This window comes from Malus sylvestris, chromosome 1, assembly GCF_916048215.2.
Source record: "Malus sylvestris chromosome 1, drMalSylv7.2, whole genome shotgun sequence".
NCBI classification, from domain to species: Eukaryota; Viridiplantae; Streptophyta; class Magnoliopsida; order Rosales; family Rosaceae; genus Malus; species Malus sylvestris.
Window position 1 is genome coordinate 18,565,497 of NC_062260.1, and position 18,517 is coordinate 18,584,013.

Genomic DNA, 18,517 nt, shown 5'->3' on the forward strand with positions numbered 1-18,517 from the left:
CGGGGAGGGAGGTTCTCATTAAAGCTGTGGCTCAAGCTATTCCGGCTTATCCGATGAATCTTTTAAAAATCCTAGCCTCGTTCTGCAAGGAGTTAGATGCCGTGATTTCGAACTTTTGGTGGGGACAAAAGGAGGGAGAGCGCCGAATTCATTGGATTGCTAGAGAAAACTTGGGGTGGGCGAAAGAGAAAGGTGGTTTGGGTCTAAGAAGCTTCGAAGTGTATAATGATGCTCTGTTGGCAAAACAATGTTGGAGGTTAGTTGAAGACCCAAACTCGTTATGGGCTTTGGTGTTAAAGGCTAGATACTTCCCTAATTGTTCTTTCCTTGAGGCGAAAAGAGGCGGGAGAGCTTCTTGGGCTTGGTCAAGCCTTCTGAAGGGAAGAGATATTTTATTAAATGAAGCTCATTGGCAGATAATGAATGGCAAGGAGATTAAAATGTGGGGGGATCGTTGGGTTCTGGCTCTCCCATTGGGTAGGCCTACTCCTTTGGGGTCGATCCATGTTTCCCGAAACTTGAGGGTGGAGTCTCTAATTAATCCGGTGACTGGGGTTTGGGATGTTGATTTTTTAAAACCTTTTCTTGAGCAACCCGAGTTAGAGACCATATTGGACCTGTATATTGGTGATTCCTCGAGAAGTAATCGTTTGATTTGGCCGTTTGAGAAAAAAGGGAAGTTCTCGGTAAAATCGGGATATCACTGGGCTACTGATAGATACTTATCCCTTCCCAACAGTTCTTTATCCCTCATCCCTATTTGCTTCTGGAAATTGGTTTGGAGCTTAAAAACTCCCTAAAAAATAAGAAGCTTTCTGTGGAAGACTCTCTATGGGGCGCTTGCAACAATGGAAAATGTCGCACGAAGGAGATCGGCCCAGTCCCCACTTTGTCCAATTTGTCAATTGCAGGAGGAAACAATCGAATACCTCTTTTTGCAGTGTCCCTAGGTGAGTGATATCTAGCGTGGAGGTTGTTTCAGTTTGAGAGTGGGTATTTCGGCTATAGTGTCGTGGCCTCATTAGCTGCTGCATGTGTTTACTTCAGTGAAGGGCTCAAAGGAGGTGAGTCTAAAGATGTTTTCGTATATTGCTTTTACATGCTGGAATATCTAGAAGTCTAGATGTAATTTGCTCTTCAACAACCATCAGATTGATCCAAGGCAGGTGATCTTTGCCTCTTCCCTCTCGGCTTCTTCTTACACTGCTGCTCATCTAGCTCTGTCGCCCGAGCCTAGCACGGGTCAACATGAGTCTAGGGTTGGAATTAGGTGGAGTTCGCCGAACATGAGCAGTGTGAAAATAAATGTGGATGCTAGTTGGAATCTCAGGAGCAAGTCGAGCTTCATTGGGGTGGTGGCACGGGGTGAGGAGGGACGGTTCCTGGCGGCAGAAAGGTATAGTGGGAAGGCGTCTAGTGCAGATATGATGGAGGCTCTGGCTATTCTGAATATCAATTTCTTGTCTAAAGGATATGGCAAGGAATGGCAGTTGGGATGCCTTTCCTATCTTGGTGAAATGTTGCAGCTTAGGTAAGGATTTTCTTGACTGCTGCTGGTCTTGGGTTCCAAGATCAGCCAATTCAGCGGCGGACTATTTAGCGTCGAGTAAGTGTAGGGAAGCTTGTGATCAAATTTGGGTCGATAGACCCCCATCTTCCCTTGTTCATGTTCTATGTAATGACAGCTTTCCCTGCCCCCCTTAGCTGTCCTTTTGAGTTATGCGATGTGGGACGCTTTAGCATTAGATGCGGAGTCGTGGTATTGTTATGAACCACTGGTATTACTTTCTTTGTTGTTATTGGTGTCTTGCCTCAAGGTAGGCTTCCTTGTATTTGCTTGGCATCTTTGCCTTTTAATGTTACCAGGTTTCCAAAAATAAAAAATAAAAAAGTTATAGGGTCCTTTTCCTACATTGAATTACAAATCCAAGAGTAATAGTAGGTAGATTCTCTCAAAAATGGAGCTTTGAGCTTTCTATCATCTTATATTTTACATTATGTTTTATAATTTTGATACGAAAATTACTATAAAACTATGAAGTGGTTGGAAGTCTTTCCACTTTGAAAGAGTTTTTTTTATCATTTCTTAGAAATTCAAAATTAAATAATAATGAGAAAAGCTAAGGAAAATTTCTTAGAGTGAGCTTTTTCATGGTCCCTTTGTCACTTTAGAGTTTAACATTAATTTTTGTTTCAATTTAATAAAATGTTGTGTAAAAAATATGGGATGACAGAGAGTTTATAGAGAATTCTACTTTTGAGAGTCTCCTTAGCATTTATCAATAATAGAAATGATTTCTACACTAATAATACTTGGTTACTCAAATATAAGTAAGAGCTCATTCTCAGGACTCTTCATTTTCGATTCATACAACTTCGTATTTATGATTATAATCGTTTATATTATAAATCAGTTTATAAATATTAGCTCTACAAAAATTTCACTTAAAACATTGTCATTTAGTCATGGAACAACATAAAAATAGATGGACAAATAAGGATAAAAGCATTACAAATCGTCTATCTATTTGTTACAGTTGATTGACTAAATAACCTCAGTTTTAATTTCTTTCATGCAAAGATGATTTTTACAAAGCGATTTATGATATGAAGGGTTCTGATTATATGCACCAAGTTCTGTGAACCGAACAAGAATTTTTTTTAGTAGAAGTACCTACTCATTCTTGAGTACGTAGCCAAGAATTGTTTTTTACTACTCACTCATTTTTTTTCATTTGCACACCTTATTGTTTTCATTCGTTGATTTTCTGTAACTTTTTTAAAGCAACGATAAAAAATAAGTGGGTCGTGCATGTGGTGAAAAACGATGTGTTGAAATCTCCCGTAATAATACTAGACTTTCTAATATGGGGGGATTTCTACGGTCTCACTAATTTTTATATTTGATTATCTTTTAATTTGTTCAATTCAATAATTAAAAAGGAGTTTGTAGGAACTGAGAATATGTGTGAAAATCATTTTTCTTCGTCTATACAACAACGAATGTTTACATTGTAAGTCACGTGATCATCATCTCATATCCTAAGAGAGAAAAAGAACGCGTAATATTCAAATGATTAAACAAAACTTTGACGAATAAGTTTGAAGATGGTAGTAAGAAAAATCAAGTTCAGGTTGGTCATCCATAATTTCAATTCTTCAAAAATGCATTCATGTGTACACTCCCTAGTCCTCTAAAACTAATAGAACCTTTGCATTTCTCGATAAAGTAAAAACGAGCCAAAATACTCAACCTCGAGAAAATGATGGTTTTACCTCTTAAAGTACATTACATACAAGTCACATGACTTAAATTAACATAAAATTAAATAAAATAGATTTGAATCTTTATAATAGGGATGAAGTTAGCAGGTTTTTTTTAATGAGTTTAAACATTTATTCTATCAAAAAAAAAGTTTAGAGACTTCATTTCACTCGGATAATAATCAATGACCAAAGTGACCGTTAAAACTGAGATAAAAATTTTAGGATCAACACATCTGAAAGTATAAAACTGCAAACTTTGGCTTTGAAAGAATACTCTTCCATTTCCTCACCTTTCCGGATTCTATTGCAATTGGCATTGCCAGGGTGGGTTGGTTTTCATCTCTGATGTCATTAACTCTCTACTAAAACATCTCAATGTGAGATCAAATGAGATTAAAATACATGAGATTCGAGGCACATAACGTGATTCGAGTGCCCTTATCCAAGTTTAATCCCTTTCCTTCCTCCCTCTTTATAGGAATATATTTGAATTTTGTGATTGGAGGATGGAGATATCCAATACTTCCTCAGCAAGTCTCAAGTACTTCCTCAGCAAGTAGTCTTCTAGTACTCTACTGACTACCCCACCTCACATATATATTGGTACATTCATTCAGACCTTTTTGTTCCCTTTTTCACTTAATCCATAATATAATAAGTGTATAATTCATAAATTTTAGGATTAATTCCACAGAATAAAGATAGGACAATACTTGGGATTGGGTATACATCATTCAATACCCAATATATACTGACCTATTACATGACTAAAAAATATTACAATATCTGTTCATTTAATATTCATAACCAAACATCCCTTTTTTTAGTTTTCTCTTATACGTGCCGTTGCAAATATGATCAGCCTCATCTTCCTCCATGTCAATCAATACAAAACCTTCCATGAAACCATTTCATGATTCACTGTCACCTTCCTCCCCCACTGCCATGGCTGCCACGAGAAATAAGGGGACGGATTGGGGGCGGAGTCGATGGTAGAGACTGGTGGGAATGATGGAGATGATGAGGTTGGGTCGACAGAGGTGACAGGATGGGAACAAATGCAAAAGCTGAAGGAGGCGAGGGATGGGCCAGATTTCCCATGAAGGAAGAAGATAGGTGTTTGGTTATCCACATCACAAAATTATTGATCCACGTAACTACTGAGTATTTTGAGTACAGATTGGTAAGTTCTCAATACCCAAGTATTATACATGAAGATATAAATCACAGTATTATTCAGTAAATATGCCTAGAAAGGTCGCGTTAATCTTTCCCTAAGCATCAAATTTGAATGGTAATGCAGCTCTCCTTCAAACCGTTTTTCACCAAGCAAAATTTTTGAGGTGGGTTGTGCAGCTGTGGGCTATGACATATATGTGGTAAATGGCCCATTTTGTATCTAGTTTTAAAAAACAAACACACACCTTGAACAACTCGGGGTGGTGGGGCAGTTGGCTAGCGCGTAGGTCTCATAGCTTCTGAGTTATCCTCACCCCATTACCCTTTTATCCTTTTGTTTTTGCAAGTTTAACTTTCAACTTCTAACAATGCCAACGACATCATGGTCTAATAGATTTCTCTTTCACAATTTTAGAAGATCCTAAAATTTCAAATCCCCGCTCCCCCAATGATTTCTTTTGAAATTATAATATATATATATATATATTTTAGTACAACGATATAATTTACATTAAAGGGGGGGAGAATTCGGCTAAGTCACATAATGGGCAACCTAATTTGGTATTGAATTCGCAATCCACGAAATTCAAATCTAAGACCTCTTACTTACAAGTGAAGAGGAATACCATCTGACTGTAGTACTGAGTGACTCTTTTGAAATTATATTAAAACGAAAAAACATTTCAACTTCCACAATTTTAAAAGATATCCCACTAGTTCAAATCCTCGCTCCCCAAATGATTCTTTTGCAATTATAGAAAAACAAAAAACATTGCAACTTCTAACAACACGAACAACACCGTGGTCTAGTAGTGCTTCTATTTCACAATTTTAAGAAGATATCCCAAAAGTTCAAATCCCTGCTCCCTAAATGATTAAGTAAAAAACAATATATTATATTGAGATTCCAGGACTAGCCATCATCATTTCATCTGGTCCGCAGAAACAGAAAAAAGTTCAAATCCCTGCCCTTCCCGTGCCCTCTGTTTGTGTGATCACGGTTAAGCCACGTCAATATTTTATATTACTATTTTTTTTTCTTATTATTTTTATAAAAAAAAATATAAAATTTTAACATGGATTAACCGTGACCACACAAAACAGGAGGGCACGGGAAGGGCACCGAAATGGGAGGGCAGAGAATCCAAGTCCAATATAAACACTTCATCACTGCAAACCGTGGCTGGTACTCCCACATTTTAGAGCAACAATAAGTAACCGGTAAGTATGGCATTACTCATTGTGTGACAGACAACAAAAACTAACCATTTTTCTGGTGAATGAACCCCTCTAGCACCACTGGCCGTATAAAACTAAAACGCAGAAGCGTAAAACTACAACCATGTTGAAAAAGTACACCGATGGGGGACTTGTTAATGGACGGGATGTCTCCCATGAAATGAAACAGTCCTTCCAATTGCCGGCGGTTGTTACGTTCTGCGTCTGCTTCAGACCCTTTTCTGCATTATTGCCTTGAGCCACCTCTGCTTCTTTGTTAGACTTTGTTAGAGAGGTCTTCTTCAGGGGAAAATCAACAGCAGCTCGACGCTCTGCAGCTTCTTACGCCTGCAAAAATAAACCAAATTAAGTTGTGGAAATAGCCTCTACAAAGAATCATTATTCACATTCTCCGTGGTGCAGTTTTGGGTTCTTTCACTCACCTTGCTTTGCTTCTGTTTTAATTCTTTCTGTTTGCTTAGTGCTTTGAGGGCACTTGTTGGATATGTTATTCCGCGTGTTCTTTCATTGTTATAGTATTCGTCAGGGGCTAATCGAATACAGTTAATCTGAGGTAATTCTGAATCTACATCCACAGAGGAAGCATTCTTTACGTTTAAGGCATTATTGTGTCTTGATTCACGTTTTATTATTTTGGACAAGAAATGATAGTGAGATTTTATTTACCAAGCATCAAATTACAAAATTACAGGGGTGTTGAATGTGTATTTTCTAAGGACCAATAATTTAATTTGGAGATAATTTACACAGACATAAAGAAAAGTAAATTTCTTATATGGTCATCACCAAGGTCTAAATATCGATAATATCGAAAATATCGGTAGTCCAAAAACACAGAAATTTCGATGAAAATATCGGGATATTATCGATATCGATAAAAATTGAATAAAAACCACGAAAATTGTAAGAAAAACTTGGAAATTTTTATTGAAACTTTGCAGGATGTTTATTTAGTCAATTATCTATTAGTTTATCACAAAAAAAAAAATTGGAAGGAAATGCATTGCATGATGGATTTAACTGGTTTAAGTTGATTATATAGCGAGCTGGCAAACATTATGAGTGTAGAAAATATGTAGTAATTAATGAAAGAAGTTTAAACACACCATAATCATTTATATATAATGAATTAGTACAATATTTTACACTTTATACATTGCATGGTAAGATACATGAGTGACTTAGTACCACATAGAGTTCCTATCAAGGTCTAAAATATCAATGATATCGGAAATATCGGTAGTCCAAAAATACGAAAATTTCGATGGAAATATCGGGATATTATCCACATGACACACCCCAACTGGAGTCGAGGCATGCTAGCCGACACCCAACAGTGACATAGCCAAAAGGAAGGTGATGCATAAAATATGAATAAATTTAAACCAAAGTTAACATTTATTTAAGCTAATAAAGAGAGTGCGCAATAGTGGGAAGAACCCATTTCACACGTGGTGTCAGAGCATAAGTAAAGTACAATAAGGTAGGATGAGAATTATACCGTCGAAGGTAACCACCTATACCAAGATTTGCCAAGAATCCTCGTCGATACGGAAGTTCAGCCGCTAAAACCTGGAGGGGTGAAAAACAAGGGTGAGTGAGCCTAAAAATAAAGTTTTATAAAAAAATTTTCGAAAACATAATAACCCCTTGCTGTAAAACAAGTATAGTTTCCAAAATATACAAACTACGTATAGTAAGAAAATACTTACCGTAGCTTGCAATAACCCAAGAATTCAATACGGCACAATATTTCGTAAGTACGCATGACATCCGTAATCACATAATCTTGCATAAGCTAACATATCATAACAAGTGCTCATCGATACATGCTGACACACAAGTTCATGCAGATATATTATGAGATGAACAAGATTGGGTGTAACAATGATATACGCTCTAGTACTACAATCACGTGAAAACTGGCGCTACGCGCAGCACATATGAGTCCTAATTGCCTATAGCAATCTAGGACATGACTGGCACCTACAATGGATCCAAAGTGAGTGTACAATTCGATGTGCACATACACGTGAAAGACTGGCCCTGATACGGGCCAGTACCAACATTGGTGTAGCAAATAATGAGCAGATAATATAAATATAGTCATGCCATAGTACTAACTTAATTATTCGTTTTCATACAAAGTATGACTAATAAATGAACTATTTTAGAACAGTCGAATTTCAGAAAACGGACGGTAGATTCGGATTCGACACATCGAGAAACCTAAGGAGGAACCTCTCTCTCCCTTACCTTTTTCATTGTTAGTGAACGATCTCAAGGTTTGGACGCATTTTAATAGGGTTTAAAAGCTGTTAGGACGAATTGACGATTTTCCTAGAAATTTTGGAAGCTTGGAACCGTGGCCATTGGGCCACTTTTAGAGGATTTTTCCAACCATCTCCGGCGACATATGGCTCTCGAAACAGGTATAGTCTTGTTCGCTACATTTCTAACTTCAAAATGACTTTTGAATCATCGATTTTGGTGGCGAATTGAGCTAGATATTAGCTATGGAAGTTGCCAGAAATCAGGGCGAACCTATGCTTCGGAAAAATGGCGAGTACGTTTGTACTTGCAGATGCGTGGGCTGCATGTGGTGCTGCAGTGATCGGTGCGTGGCGCACATGCGCCTCCTCGGAGGTACTGTGCTCCGCCCCTGTACACGGCGACGCCGACGACATTTCCTGCCAACTCTCCGATGACTTAACTCGGCACATGCAATATGCTCTGACATCACGTGTGAAATGGGTTCGTTCTCTCTCACATGTGCACTTTTATACTTAGGCACTTTTAGGTTTAAATTTATTCACATTTTCTACATCACTATAATGATGGCTTTGTCACCCTCCTAATGTCGACCAACACAGCTTGATTCAGAGTCTAGGTGGACATTCCTGGTCGAAGTGTGTCACCACAAGAGAAACACCCTTTAATTAAAATTACGAAGAAATATTATTTAAAGGGAATGATGGTTTGTTTGATTTTGTAGCTGCACTTGGTATGCTGAAACCATGGACACCTTATTGCAGTTGAATATCCTTTCTTTTTCTCCTTGATTGGGTGTAACATAGATAACATGTAATAATTAACATAGTTGGGTACAAAAACTCATATATATATATATATATATATATATATATATATATATATATATATATATATATATATATATATATATATATATATACAGGTTGCTTAAGGGGAAGGATTCCCATTTTTTCAAAAAAATGGGGACACGCTAGGGGTGGGCACGGGCCGGGCCGGGCCCAAATTTGGAAGAACCTGGCCCTACCCGTTTTAAAATGTAACGGGCCGGGACGGGCCGGGTAGAAGCATTTTGAATTTTGGACCCGGACCTAACCCTACCCGTTTCAAATGGCTCGGTTCAGGACGGGTCCACGGGTCCAAGGGTCAAAGAAACTTCAATAACAACACAACAATAATTACACAACATGAGGCCCAATTACAGATAACAAAAATGGACCCCAAAAGCAAACAGCAAAGCAGCCCAAAACAAAGTTTTGAGCGCAACCCGGAATAAACCCAAAACAAACCCTAACTGCCTGCATCCACCGCCGTCGCCAGAGCGCTGCATACCGAGCCTCCAACAGCCACCAGAATTCAAGTTGATCACAGCCCCATAAGTGGATGAAAAGAAGACTGTATCATCCTCCAAAGAGCACCCACGAGATTGCAGCCACCAGTGGATCATCCTCATGGTGGAATGTTTCCATCAAATTGAAAAATATGTCAGTGAATTATTCAAAACAGCCAACAGTGGAATGAAAACAATACGAAAAACAAATGAAAGGGATATTCAATTTCAATTTCGATCCTATTGCACCAAACAGTGAAACCAAAATTAAAGAACATACACACATATATCAAATGAAAAACAAATGAAAGGGATATTCCTCCACAACCTTCATTGTGACAGCTACAAATCTTGTATTCCCCAACCATAAATTTAGAACCCAGAACATAATATATATCATTCCTGATTCAAAAACCCAAAAATTCACATAAATAACAAACGCCTAATTCAAAATTACCAAAAACATAGCAGGCGACGACGGTGTGATATGAATATAATAAGTGATAGGTTAATTCACTTAGTAGAAGTAATATCAGGGTTAGTCCTTAAGTGGGTGATTAGTAGTTAAGTAGTGACAGGTGGCATGAGTTGAATTGAAAGAATGTATTAAAGGCTCATATGGAGCTTGTGGGAGACGGATTTTTGTATTGGAATTAAAAACTATCAATTTAGAAATATTGGCTTCGGCTTCCCTCTCCTCTCTCTATCTTCTTCCACCATTGTTTCCCTCTCTATCTGAGCTACTTGCAGGTTTGAGATCTGGATCTGGATCTGGTCCTTATCATTGGTATCAGCCTTTCGATCCTGGTTTTCCCTCTTGTATGCCCCGCCACACCGCCACTTCCAAGTACGCCGCCATGGACACTCGCCTGGATGCTGTGGAAGCTACTCTCGCTGATTTGCCTCAGATGCTTCAGGCTGCTGTTTCCTCCAATAATGCTTCGTTAACAGCGTCGTGGGACCTGAAACTTCAAGCCTACTTTGAGCAATTTCGCCGTGAACAAGTTTTTGCTGGTGGTGGTGGCCAACCTTCAGATCCACGGTCGCCCGCCGCTTTTTCCAGTAATCCTTCACCGCTTTTTCCTGATGATGTGGATCTTCGGCGTATTGCGACTCCTCGCCCTCCCCGTCGTGATGGTGGTGAAGGTGGCGACTTGGCTTCTCGTCCTCCTTGGCAACCTCGCCTGGATTTTCCTCGTTTTAGTGAGGGAGACGATTCCCTGGCCTGGATCTATAAGGCCGAACAATATTTCTCCTACTATGCCATTCCTGAGCATCTGAAGGTGGTTACAGTTTCCTTCCACTTGGATGGTGAACCATTACAGTGGTTTCGCTGGCGTCAATGTTTGCACTCCACGCCCTCCTGGTCCGAGTTCACCACCGCCTTTTGTCAGGAGTTTGGTCCTCCTGAATTTGAAGATTGCCTGGAGTCTCTGTTCAAACTTCGCCAATCCGGAACTTTGAAGGATTATATTCTGGATTTCCGTAAGCTTGCCACTCGATCTAGTGATGTTGGTCCTGCTATGCTCAAAAGTTGTTTTTTAGGCGGGTTAAAGCGTGAATTACAGTATGATGTTAAGTTGTTACGGCCATCTACGGTGCATGATGCTATTTCTATTGCTCTTCAAGTTGATGCTAAATTGACTGCCCTGAAATCCTCCTTCCCTCGTGCTGCTCCTACTTTGAAACCATCACCTACCTTCCTACCCCAACTTCCTGCACCTCCACCTCGCTATAAGACACTCACACCGGCTGAGGTTCAACGCAAGAAAGAACGGGGTGAATGTTGGTTCTGTACAGAGAAATGGAGTCGTGATCACAAATGCCCCCATAAACAACTGTTGATGTTGGATGTTGTGGATGATGAGTTAAGGGCTGCTCAGGGCGACACTGAGGTAATTCCTGATCAGGGCGACACTGAGGTAATTCCTGAGCTGTTGCATATGGAGTTAAGTGAATGTGCGTTCTATGGCACACCTGCCCATCGATCTGTGCAAACCATGAAAGTGGACGGGCTTGTGCAGCACCACCCCGTGCGTATTTTGCTTGATTCTGGCAGTACTCACAATTTCGTCGACTCTCGATTAGCCAAGAAATGGGGTTGGGTGGCTGAAGGCACTCTTGCCTTTGAAGTGATGATTGCTAATGGTGGAATAATTAAGGGTAGTGGTTGTTATAAGGATGTCCCTCTGTCTTTGGGAGGTTATAATTGTTCCATTGAGCTATTCTCTTTACCTCTCGGCGGTTGTGACATGGTGTTGGGGGTCCATTGGTTATCCACTATCAGTCCTGTGCTCTGGGATTTTCACTACTTGACTATGGAATTCAGCAAGGGGGGATACACATATCAGCTACATCATAGTGTTCCTCCTACGCCTTTAGTGCAAGAGATTTCTGTGCATCAACTTGATAAGGAATCGTATGACTCCAATTTGGGGGTGTTATTGTATTCTATGGCTCATGACAAATTAGAAGCATCTGACCTTACTCCTTTTCAACTACAGCAATTGCAGGAGGTTTTGGGCCAATTTGAGGCAGTCTTTGAGGTGCCTACTGCCTTGCCACCCTCTCGCGATCATGATCATCACATCCCCTTGATTCCTGGTGCAAAACCTCCTAACATACGACCCTATCATTATGGACCGGTTCAAAAATCTGAAATCGAGAAAGCAGTTCAAGAACTCTTGGATGCCGGATTCATCAGGCCTAGTCACAGCCCTTTTTCATTTCCAGTTCTCTTAGTAAGGAAAAAAGAGGGTACCTGGCGGATGTGCATGGATTATAGGGAATTGAACGCCATTACTGTGAAGGATCGGTATCCCATCCCACTCATTGATGACCTGCTGGATGAATTATTTGGGGCACAATATTTTACTAAGCTGGATTTACGGTCTGGCTATCATCAAATTCGTATGCACCCATCCGATATTGAGAAAACAGCATTTCGCACTCATGCAGGCCACTATGAATTTCTGGTTATGCCTTTCGGCCTAACCAATGCTCCTGCTACCTTCCAAAACCTCATGAATGATATTTTTCGGCCTTTCCTCAGGAGGTTTATCTTGGTTTTCTTCGATGATATTTTAATCTATAGCAAGACTTGGGAGGATCATTTGCTACATTTGCAAGAGACTTTTGCTGTTTGCACCGAAATCAATTATATGTGAAGAAACAGAAGTGTGCCTTTGGTCAGAGCACTGTGGAATATTTGGGCCACATTGTCTCACGGGAAGGAGTATCTGCAGACCCTACCAAGCTTCAGGCTATACTTGAGTGGCCCGCTCCTACTACTGTGAAACAGTTAAGAGGGTTCTTGGGATTAACTGGTTATTATCGCAAGTTTGTACCAGGCTACGGAAGTATTTGTCAGCCTTTATACCACCTCACTAAGAAAGACTGCTTTGTATGGTCTCCTTCAGCTAATGCGGCTTTCGAGCACCTAAAGTTAGTCATGGCATCACCACAGGTCTTGACCCTACCTGATTTTTCGAAGCCATTTGAGCTGGAGTGTGATGCTTCAGGAATGGGAATAGGCGATGTGTTGCAACAAGAAGGGAGACCCGTGGCTTTTGCTAGCCAAGCCTTGGGACCAAAAAATCAAGCCCTTTCAACCTACGAGAGGGAGCTTATTGCTATAGTATATGCAATTAAAAAGTGGCAGAACTACTTGCAGGGTAGACACTTCATCATTAAGACTGATCACAACAGCCTTAAATATTTCCTGCATCATCGAGCCAACACTGCTTTCCAGCAAAAGTGGGTTTCCAAGTTGCTTGGTTATGACTATGAAATTCAGTACAAACATGGCAAGGAAAATGTGGTGGCTGATGCCTTATCAAGAATTCCCCCGCCCAAGGATAGCTCCGATGTACCTGTGGAAGTGTCAATTAAAATGTTGGAATGTAGGGCTATCACCTATCCCTATTTTGGGTGGTTAGATGAATTAAGGAGAGAGTTGGAGCTTGATCCCTGGATTAAGAATAAATCACAGGAAGTGGCTCACTTATCGGCCGACCTTTCGACGGGTGCCCATCCTGCGTTTCACTTGGATAATGGATTCCTGAAGTACAAGGGACGCATTGTTCTTAGTCCTACTTCGAGTTGGAAGCCCAAAGTGCTGGAGGAACATCATTGCACGCCCACTGCCGGACATCAAGGGGTGCTTAAAACCTACCAACGGCTTAAACGGTGTTTTTATTGGCAGGGCATGAAGCAAGATATTAAGGCCTTTGTGTCAGAATGTGTTGTTTGCAAACAAAACAAATACGAAACAATAGCTCCACCAGGTTTACTTCAACCTCTTCCCATTCCAGAGAAAATATGGACTAGCATCAGCATGGATTTCATTGTCGGTTTACCAAACTGCAAGGGCAAGACTGTGATAATGATGGTTGTTGACAGGTTGTCTAAGTTTGCTCATTTCATTGCACTCTCTCATCCATACACTGCAGCTAGTGTAGCCCACCTATTTGTGGATCATGTGTTTAAGCTTCATGGCATGCCCTCTAATATAGTCAGTGATCGAGACTCTGTGTTCCTCAGTCAATTTTGGCAAGAATTCTTCAAGTTGCAGGGCTCTAAATTGAGCATGAGTTCTGGATATCATCCCCAAAGTGACGGGCAAACCGAAGTCATGAACCGGTGCTTAGAAACATACTTGAGGTGTTTTGTGGGCTATCAACCAAAGAAGTGGGTGAATTGGCTTCCGTGGGCTGAATGGAGTTATAATACCTCATACCACACATCTGCCAAGCTCACTCCATTTGAGATTGTGTATGGTATTCCTCCTCCACTTGTTATCACCTATGAACGGGGCACGGCTAAACTGGAAGTTGTGGAGCACGCTCTATTGGAGCGAGATCAGATGCTTGCATTGTTGAAATCTAATCTGGTATGGGCTCAAACTCGAATGAAGAATCAAGCTGATAAACATCGCACTGAGAGAGAGTTTACAGTGGAAGATTGGGTGTTCTTGCGGTTGATACCTTATCAGCTGCAGTCATTAAACTCTCATACCTTCCACAAGTTACACCCTAAGTTCTATGGGCCATTTGAAGTAATGGAACGAATTGGCAAAGTAGCTTACAAACTTAAGCTTCCTGAGGGTACCAAAATCCATCCTGTATTCCATGTGAGTTGTTTGAAGAAAAATGTGGGTTCTCAGATCACTCATCTAGCTGCTTTACCAGAGCAAGTCACAGATGGTTTGGACGTGAAGAAACCACAGAGTGTGCTGCAGAGGCGTATGTACAAGAAGGGTGATGCTGCGGGAGTCCAAGTCTTGGTGTTGTGGGAGGGTTTGTCGGACAAGGAAGCTACCTGGGAAGACTATGATGAATTCAATGCCAGATTTCCCAACTTTGTTTTTTAAACCTTGAGGACAAGGTTGTTCTCTAAGGGAAGGGTAATGATATGAATATAATAAGTGATAGGTTAATTCACTTAGTAGAAGTAATATCAGGGTTAGTCCTTAAGTGGGTGATTAGTAGTTAAGTAGTGACAGGTGGCATGAGTTGAATTGAAAGAATGTATTAAAGGCTCATATGGAGCTTGTGGGAGACGGATTTTTGTATTGGAATTAAAAACTATCAATTTAGAAATATTGGCTTCGGCTTCCCTCTCCTCTCTCTATCTTCTTCCACCATTGTTTCCCTCTCTATCTGAGCTACTTGCAGGTTTGAGATCTGGATCCGGATTTGGTCCTTATCACGGTGATGGGGTGATGATGATCGCAACAGCGGTGCTGTCATCTAAGAATCGAGATGGGTGGATGAGGTTGGTGTTGTGGAGGAATGTTGTTGCCTCATCTGCTGGTTTTGATCTTCTTCTCTAATTCCAAAAAGCGGTGCACCCGATGAAGAAGACGCAACCATCCCTTTCTGACCAATCTTCTTCTTCTTCACTTAGTTTCTTCCCTTTAAATTTCCCATAGCAATCTGAAATATTCCAGCTAGAAACCAGCAAAACCCCACAACCAATTTATGAGTCATTCCCAAATCAGAAACCTAAATTCGGGGAGTGGGATAGTCTCAGTGCGACCGAGGTCTGAGAGACAGACTTTAGACTTGCAGAGATAAGAGGGGCGAGAGATTGAGTTGCAGAGGCGAGGGATAGAGATGAAAGAGAGGGAGAGTCTATGTCTGAGAGAGAGAAATTTTTGGACGAACAGGTTAAATCTCAGGTTTTTTACGGAGGAAACGGTCTGGGTCGGGGACCCGTTTCCTCAGCAGTTAGAACTCGCCCTGCCCCACAATTAACATGACCCGCCCCGCCCCGGCCCGTTTCAGATTTTAAAAAATTGAACCCGGCCCGTACCCGCCCCGAACCGCTTATACCCGCCCCTACCCGCGGGTCCATGACCCCCGTTTGCCCACCCCTAGGACACGCTCCCCACGTTAGATTGACTTTAATGAAATTGTGTGGTGAAGATTAAAACACAAGCCACATAATCTCAACCACACAATTTCATTAAAGTTAAATCCAACGGAAAAGCGTGCCCCATTTTTTTGAAAAAATGGGGATCCTGCCCCTTAAGCAATTCCTATATATATATATACATAGTTGGGTATAAAACTCATATATATATATATAACTCATATATATATATATATATATATATATGGAAAGAGAAAAGCAAATGCAAAATTCCATTCAATCTTAAGAGGTTCTTAAAAACAATACACAAGGATATACTTATAAAAAGGTTTAAGACTTAAACTACAACCATATATTTTGATAATTATTCCAGTCACATCTTAAGCATCGATAATATGTAGACTGATAAGACTCCAACAGCTATGCAACAACTGCAGAACAAACAATAGCGTTGCCAATAAGGCGAGAACTACAGCGCTTGGTCGAATCAATATTCTATGGAGGACTTGATTAATGGCTTGAGGAGATTATTTTCGGGAAATTGAAAGAATGTCTCAATTGCAGTCAGCTACCTCTTTCATGCCTAAATCACAATGTCTCTTTTGCTATTCTCCTTTCGCTAATGCAGAATCGTCTTTTACAAATACATGGCAGTGTTCGTATCAATGCTTACTGCACTAGGGTAGCTTTTAGTCATTCAAAATGAGTGTACGTTGTTTCTTCATAGGACTAATAGTCATAGTTAACTATAATTTTATTTAAGAACTTGGTGTAGCTTCAAATTGGGGGCCAAAACTCATTGTATGCAATATAGTTATTGTCATGCAAAACATCTCCCACTGTCATGTTCATTAGTGGCTCCAGTGTGTAGTCCTCCGGCTGAGGTGGATAAAAGAACAATTCCAGATTTTCTTCTCGTGGAGGACATACCTAGATTAAGAATCATGAACAAGTAAGTAGTTAAGTTTGAATATCTTCTTCCATGTCTTCTTGTGACTAAAGACATAACTGGATTAAAAATCACAAACGAGAAGGTCTAAGTTTTGATAAACTTTTTGTTTTATTAAAGTTCATACTAGAAATATTCAAATAAGAATGTTTATTCTCACCTCTTGAGACATATGATCTGGAACTTCATTTTCGAAATCAGACATGGTGAAGCTAGGAGGTTCACCTTCATCACAGGTTGAAATATCATTCTTATCGGGATAAGAATAATTATTATATCCAAATGGTGATTGCATTGCATTGCAATCATCAATGTTGGCATTGCCTTGTGGAATATCTCCCAACTCTATGTATCCTGATGATAGGTATGTAGAGGAACTGTAATCCTGTGACTGAAGAGCATGAACGAGAGATGCATTAAGTTTCAATGAATCGACATCCATAACAAAAAATTTCAAAGACGAGACGGTTCTCATTCTCACCTCTGGAGTCACAACAGCTGCAGCATGATCTTCAGCATTAGACACACTGTAGCTGCCAAGTTCAACTTCACTGATTGAGGTATCCTCCATATCGGAATTTTTCTTCATGCAACACAGAACAAAATCCTTCTGCATAAGTTGGATAACAATATTATGAATTATAGATCAAATTCCATTATCACACTTCAAAACTATTAATTCATGTATGTTAAACACAGAAACAGCAATCCGACACACAAAATTTTGATGCCGCATAATCTTTTTTTTTTTGGTCAAGATGCTGCATAATCCAAAGATAATAAACAAAGAACAAAATAGCAAGTTCTGCAACTGAAAAAGAGAGTAACCTGATGCAGCTTAGGATTAGAGATGGCTTCACTATCAATGAGATAGAACTCGTGCATGACCCAGTCGGTTTTTATGGGTTTAGGCTGACAACGTCGGTAGAATGTCAAGGTCCTCTTCTTCCCAATGACAGCTTTGGAATGCCGATCCTTGATCGCACGCTCCTTGCCTGTGATTTTCCAGTGGCCTCCTGGTGTAGTTCGGTTGGACCGGGTGCTGTTGATGTACTTGTAATCCTTTGGGCTGAAGAAGTACCACACCATATCGTCGGATGGAATGCGAGCTGCAAATTATAACGCAAAAAAAAAAAGGACCGAACCAAGAATTGAGGCCAACTCAACTGAAGTCTTGACAAACAAAGTACTATCAGAGCAATTCTCCCTTGGGGAACTTATACATGATTGCTAGTGAGAAATTCAACACGAAATAAATTCAAAACAAGAAATTGATGCCAACCAAATTCAGTTCTTCAAAAACAAAGTACTAAATACAAAACACTACATTTTTTGGGAAATTTTTCATAACAATGGATTGTTAATGAATAATGAGAAATAAACAGTGAAGAAAGAGTGAGACAAACTTAATAATTACCAGCCAAATCCCAAGGGTCGAAGTTGCAGACATCGAATTCAGCGATGTGATCACATTTGAAATCCTTGTCCTGTTTCTTGAGCTTCAAGTAATGATCGACCAGTTCCTCCGGAGTGGGGTGGAATCTGAACCCTACTGGGTCTGATGCCCCTCCACCTCTTGTTTTTCTGTTGCTTCCCAATGTTCCCATATGTTTATTCTCTCTCTGTGTTTTTGTGAATGTGAAGTTTGAACTGAGAAGAAGGTGAGATTGCAAGTAGTTTATAACTCACTTCTGAATACTCCAGTAGTATTTGATCCCAACCAATCAAGTCCTGCACTTCCCAAACAAGTCTGCTGACTTGCCACGCGTTTTTTGATAATTTTTAGTTTTTATATAATTTGTCCTTTTGATCAACCGCGCTTGGAAGGGTATTCTTTTAGCTTTACCCTTTACTGGGAGACAACCGCTATTGAAAGTTTAGCCTTTTTTTTTTCAACAAACGACGTT

At 40.1% G+C, this 18,517-nt stretch overlaps 1 protein-coding gene across 3 annotated transcripts in view; it reads right to left on the reverse strand.

Moving 5' to 3' along the window:
- The window catches only part of LOC126618220 (NAC domain-containing protein 71-like), a 71,420-nt gene extending 53,128 nt beyond the window's left edge, over positions 1-18,292 (reverse strand). The window contains exons 1-5 of one of the 3 annotated variants that reach the window (XR_007621649.1): positions 18,028-18,282; positions 17,439-17,719; positions 17,092-17,220; positions 16,771-17,001; positions 16,234-16,591 (exon numbers count right to left, since the gene is read on the reverse strand). Coding sequence is in view for 2 of the 3 variants with exons in the window: in XM_050286286.1 (XP_050142243.1) it covers positions 16,439-16,591; positions 16,771-17,001; positions 17,092-17,220; positions 17,439-17,719; positions 18,028-18,217 (984 nt within the window). In the remaining variant the exon portion in view is untranslated. Of the gene's footprint in view, positions 1-15,914; positions 16,592-16,770; positions 17,002-17,091; positions 17,221-17,438; positions 17,720-18,027 lie in introns of those variants that run through there. The other 2 variants (XM_050286286.1, XM_050286293.1) reach the window with 2 other exon arrangements.
- Positions 18,293-18,517: the final 225 nt, after the last annotated feature.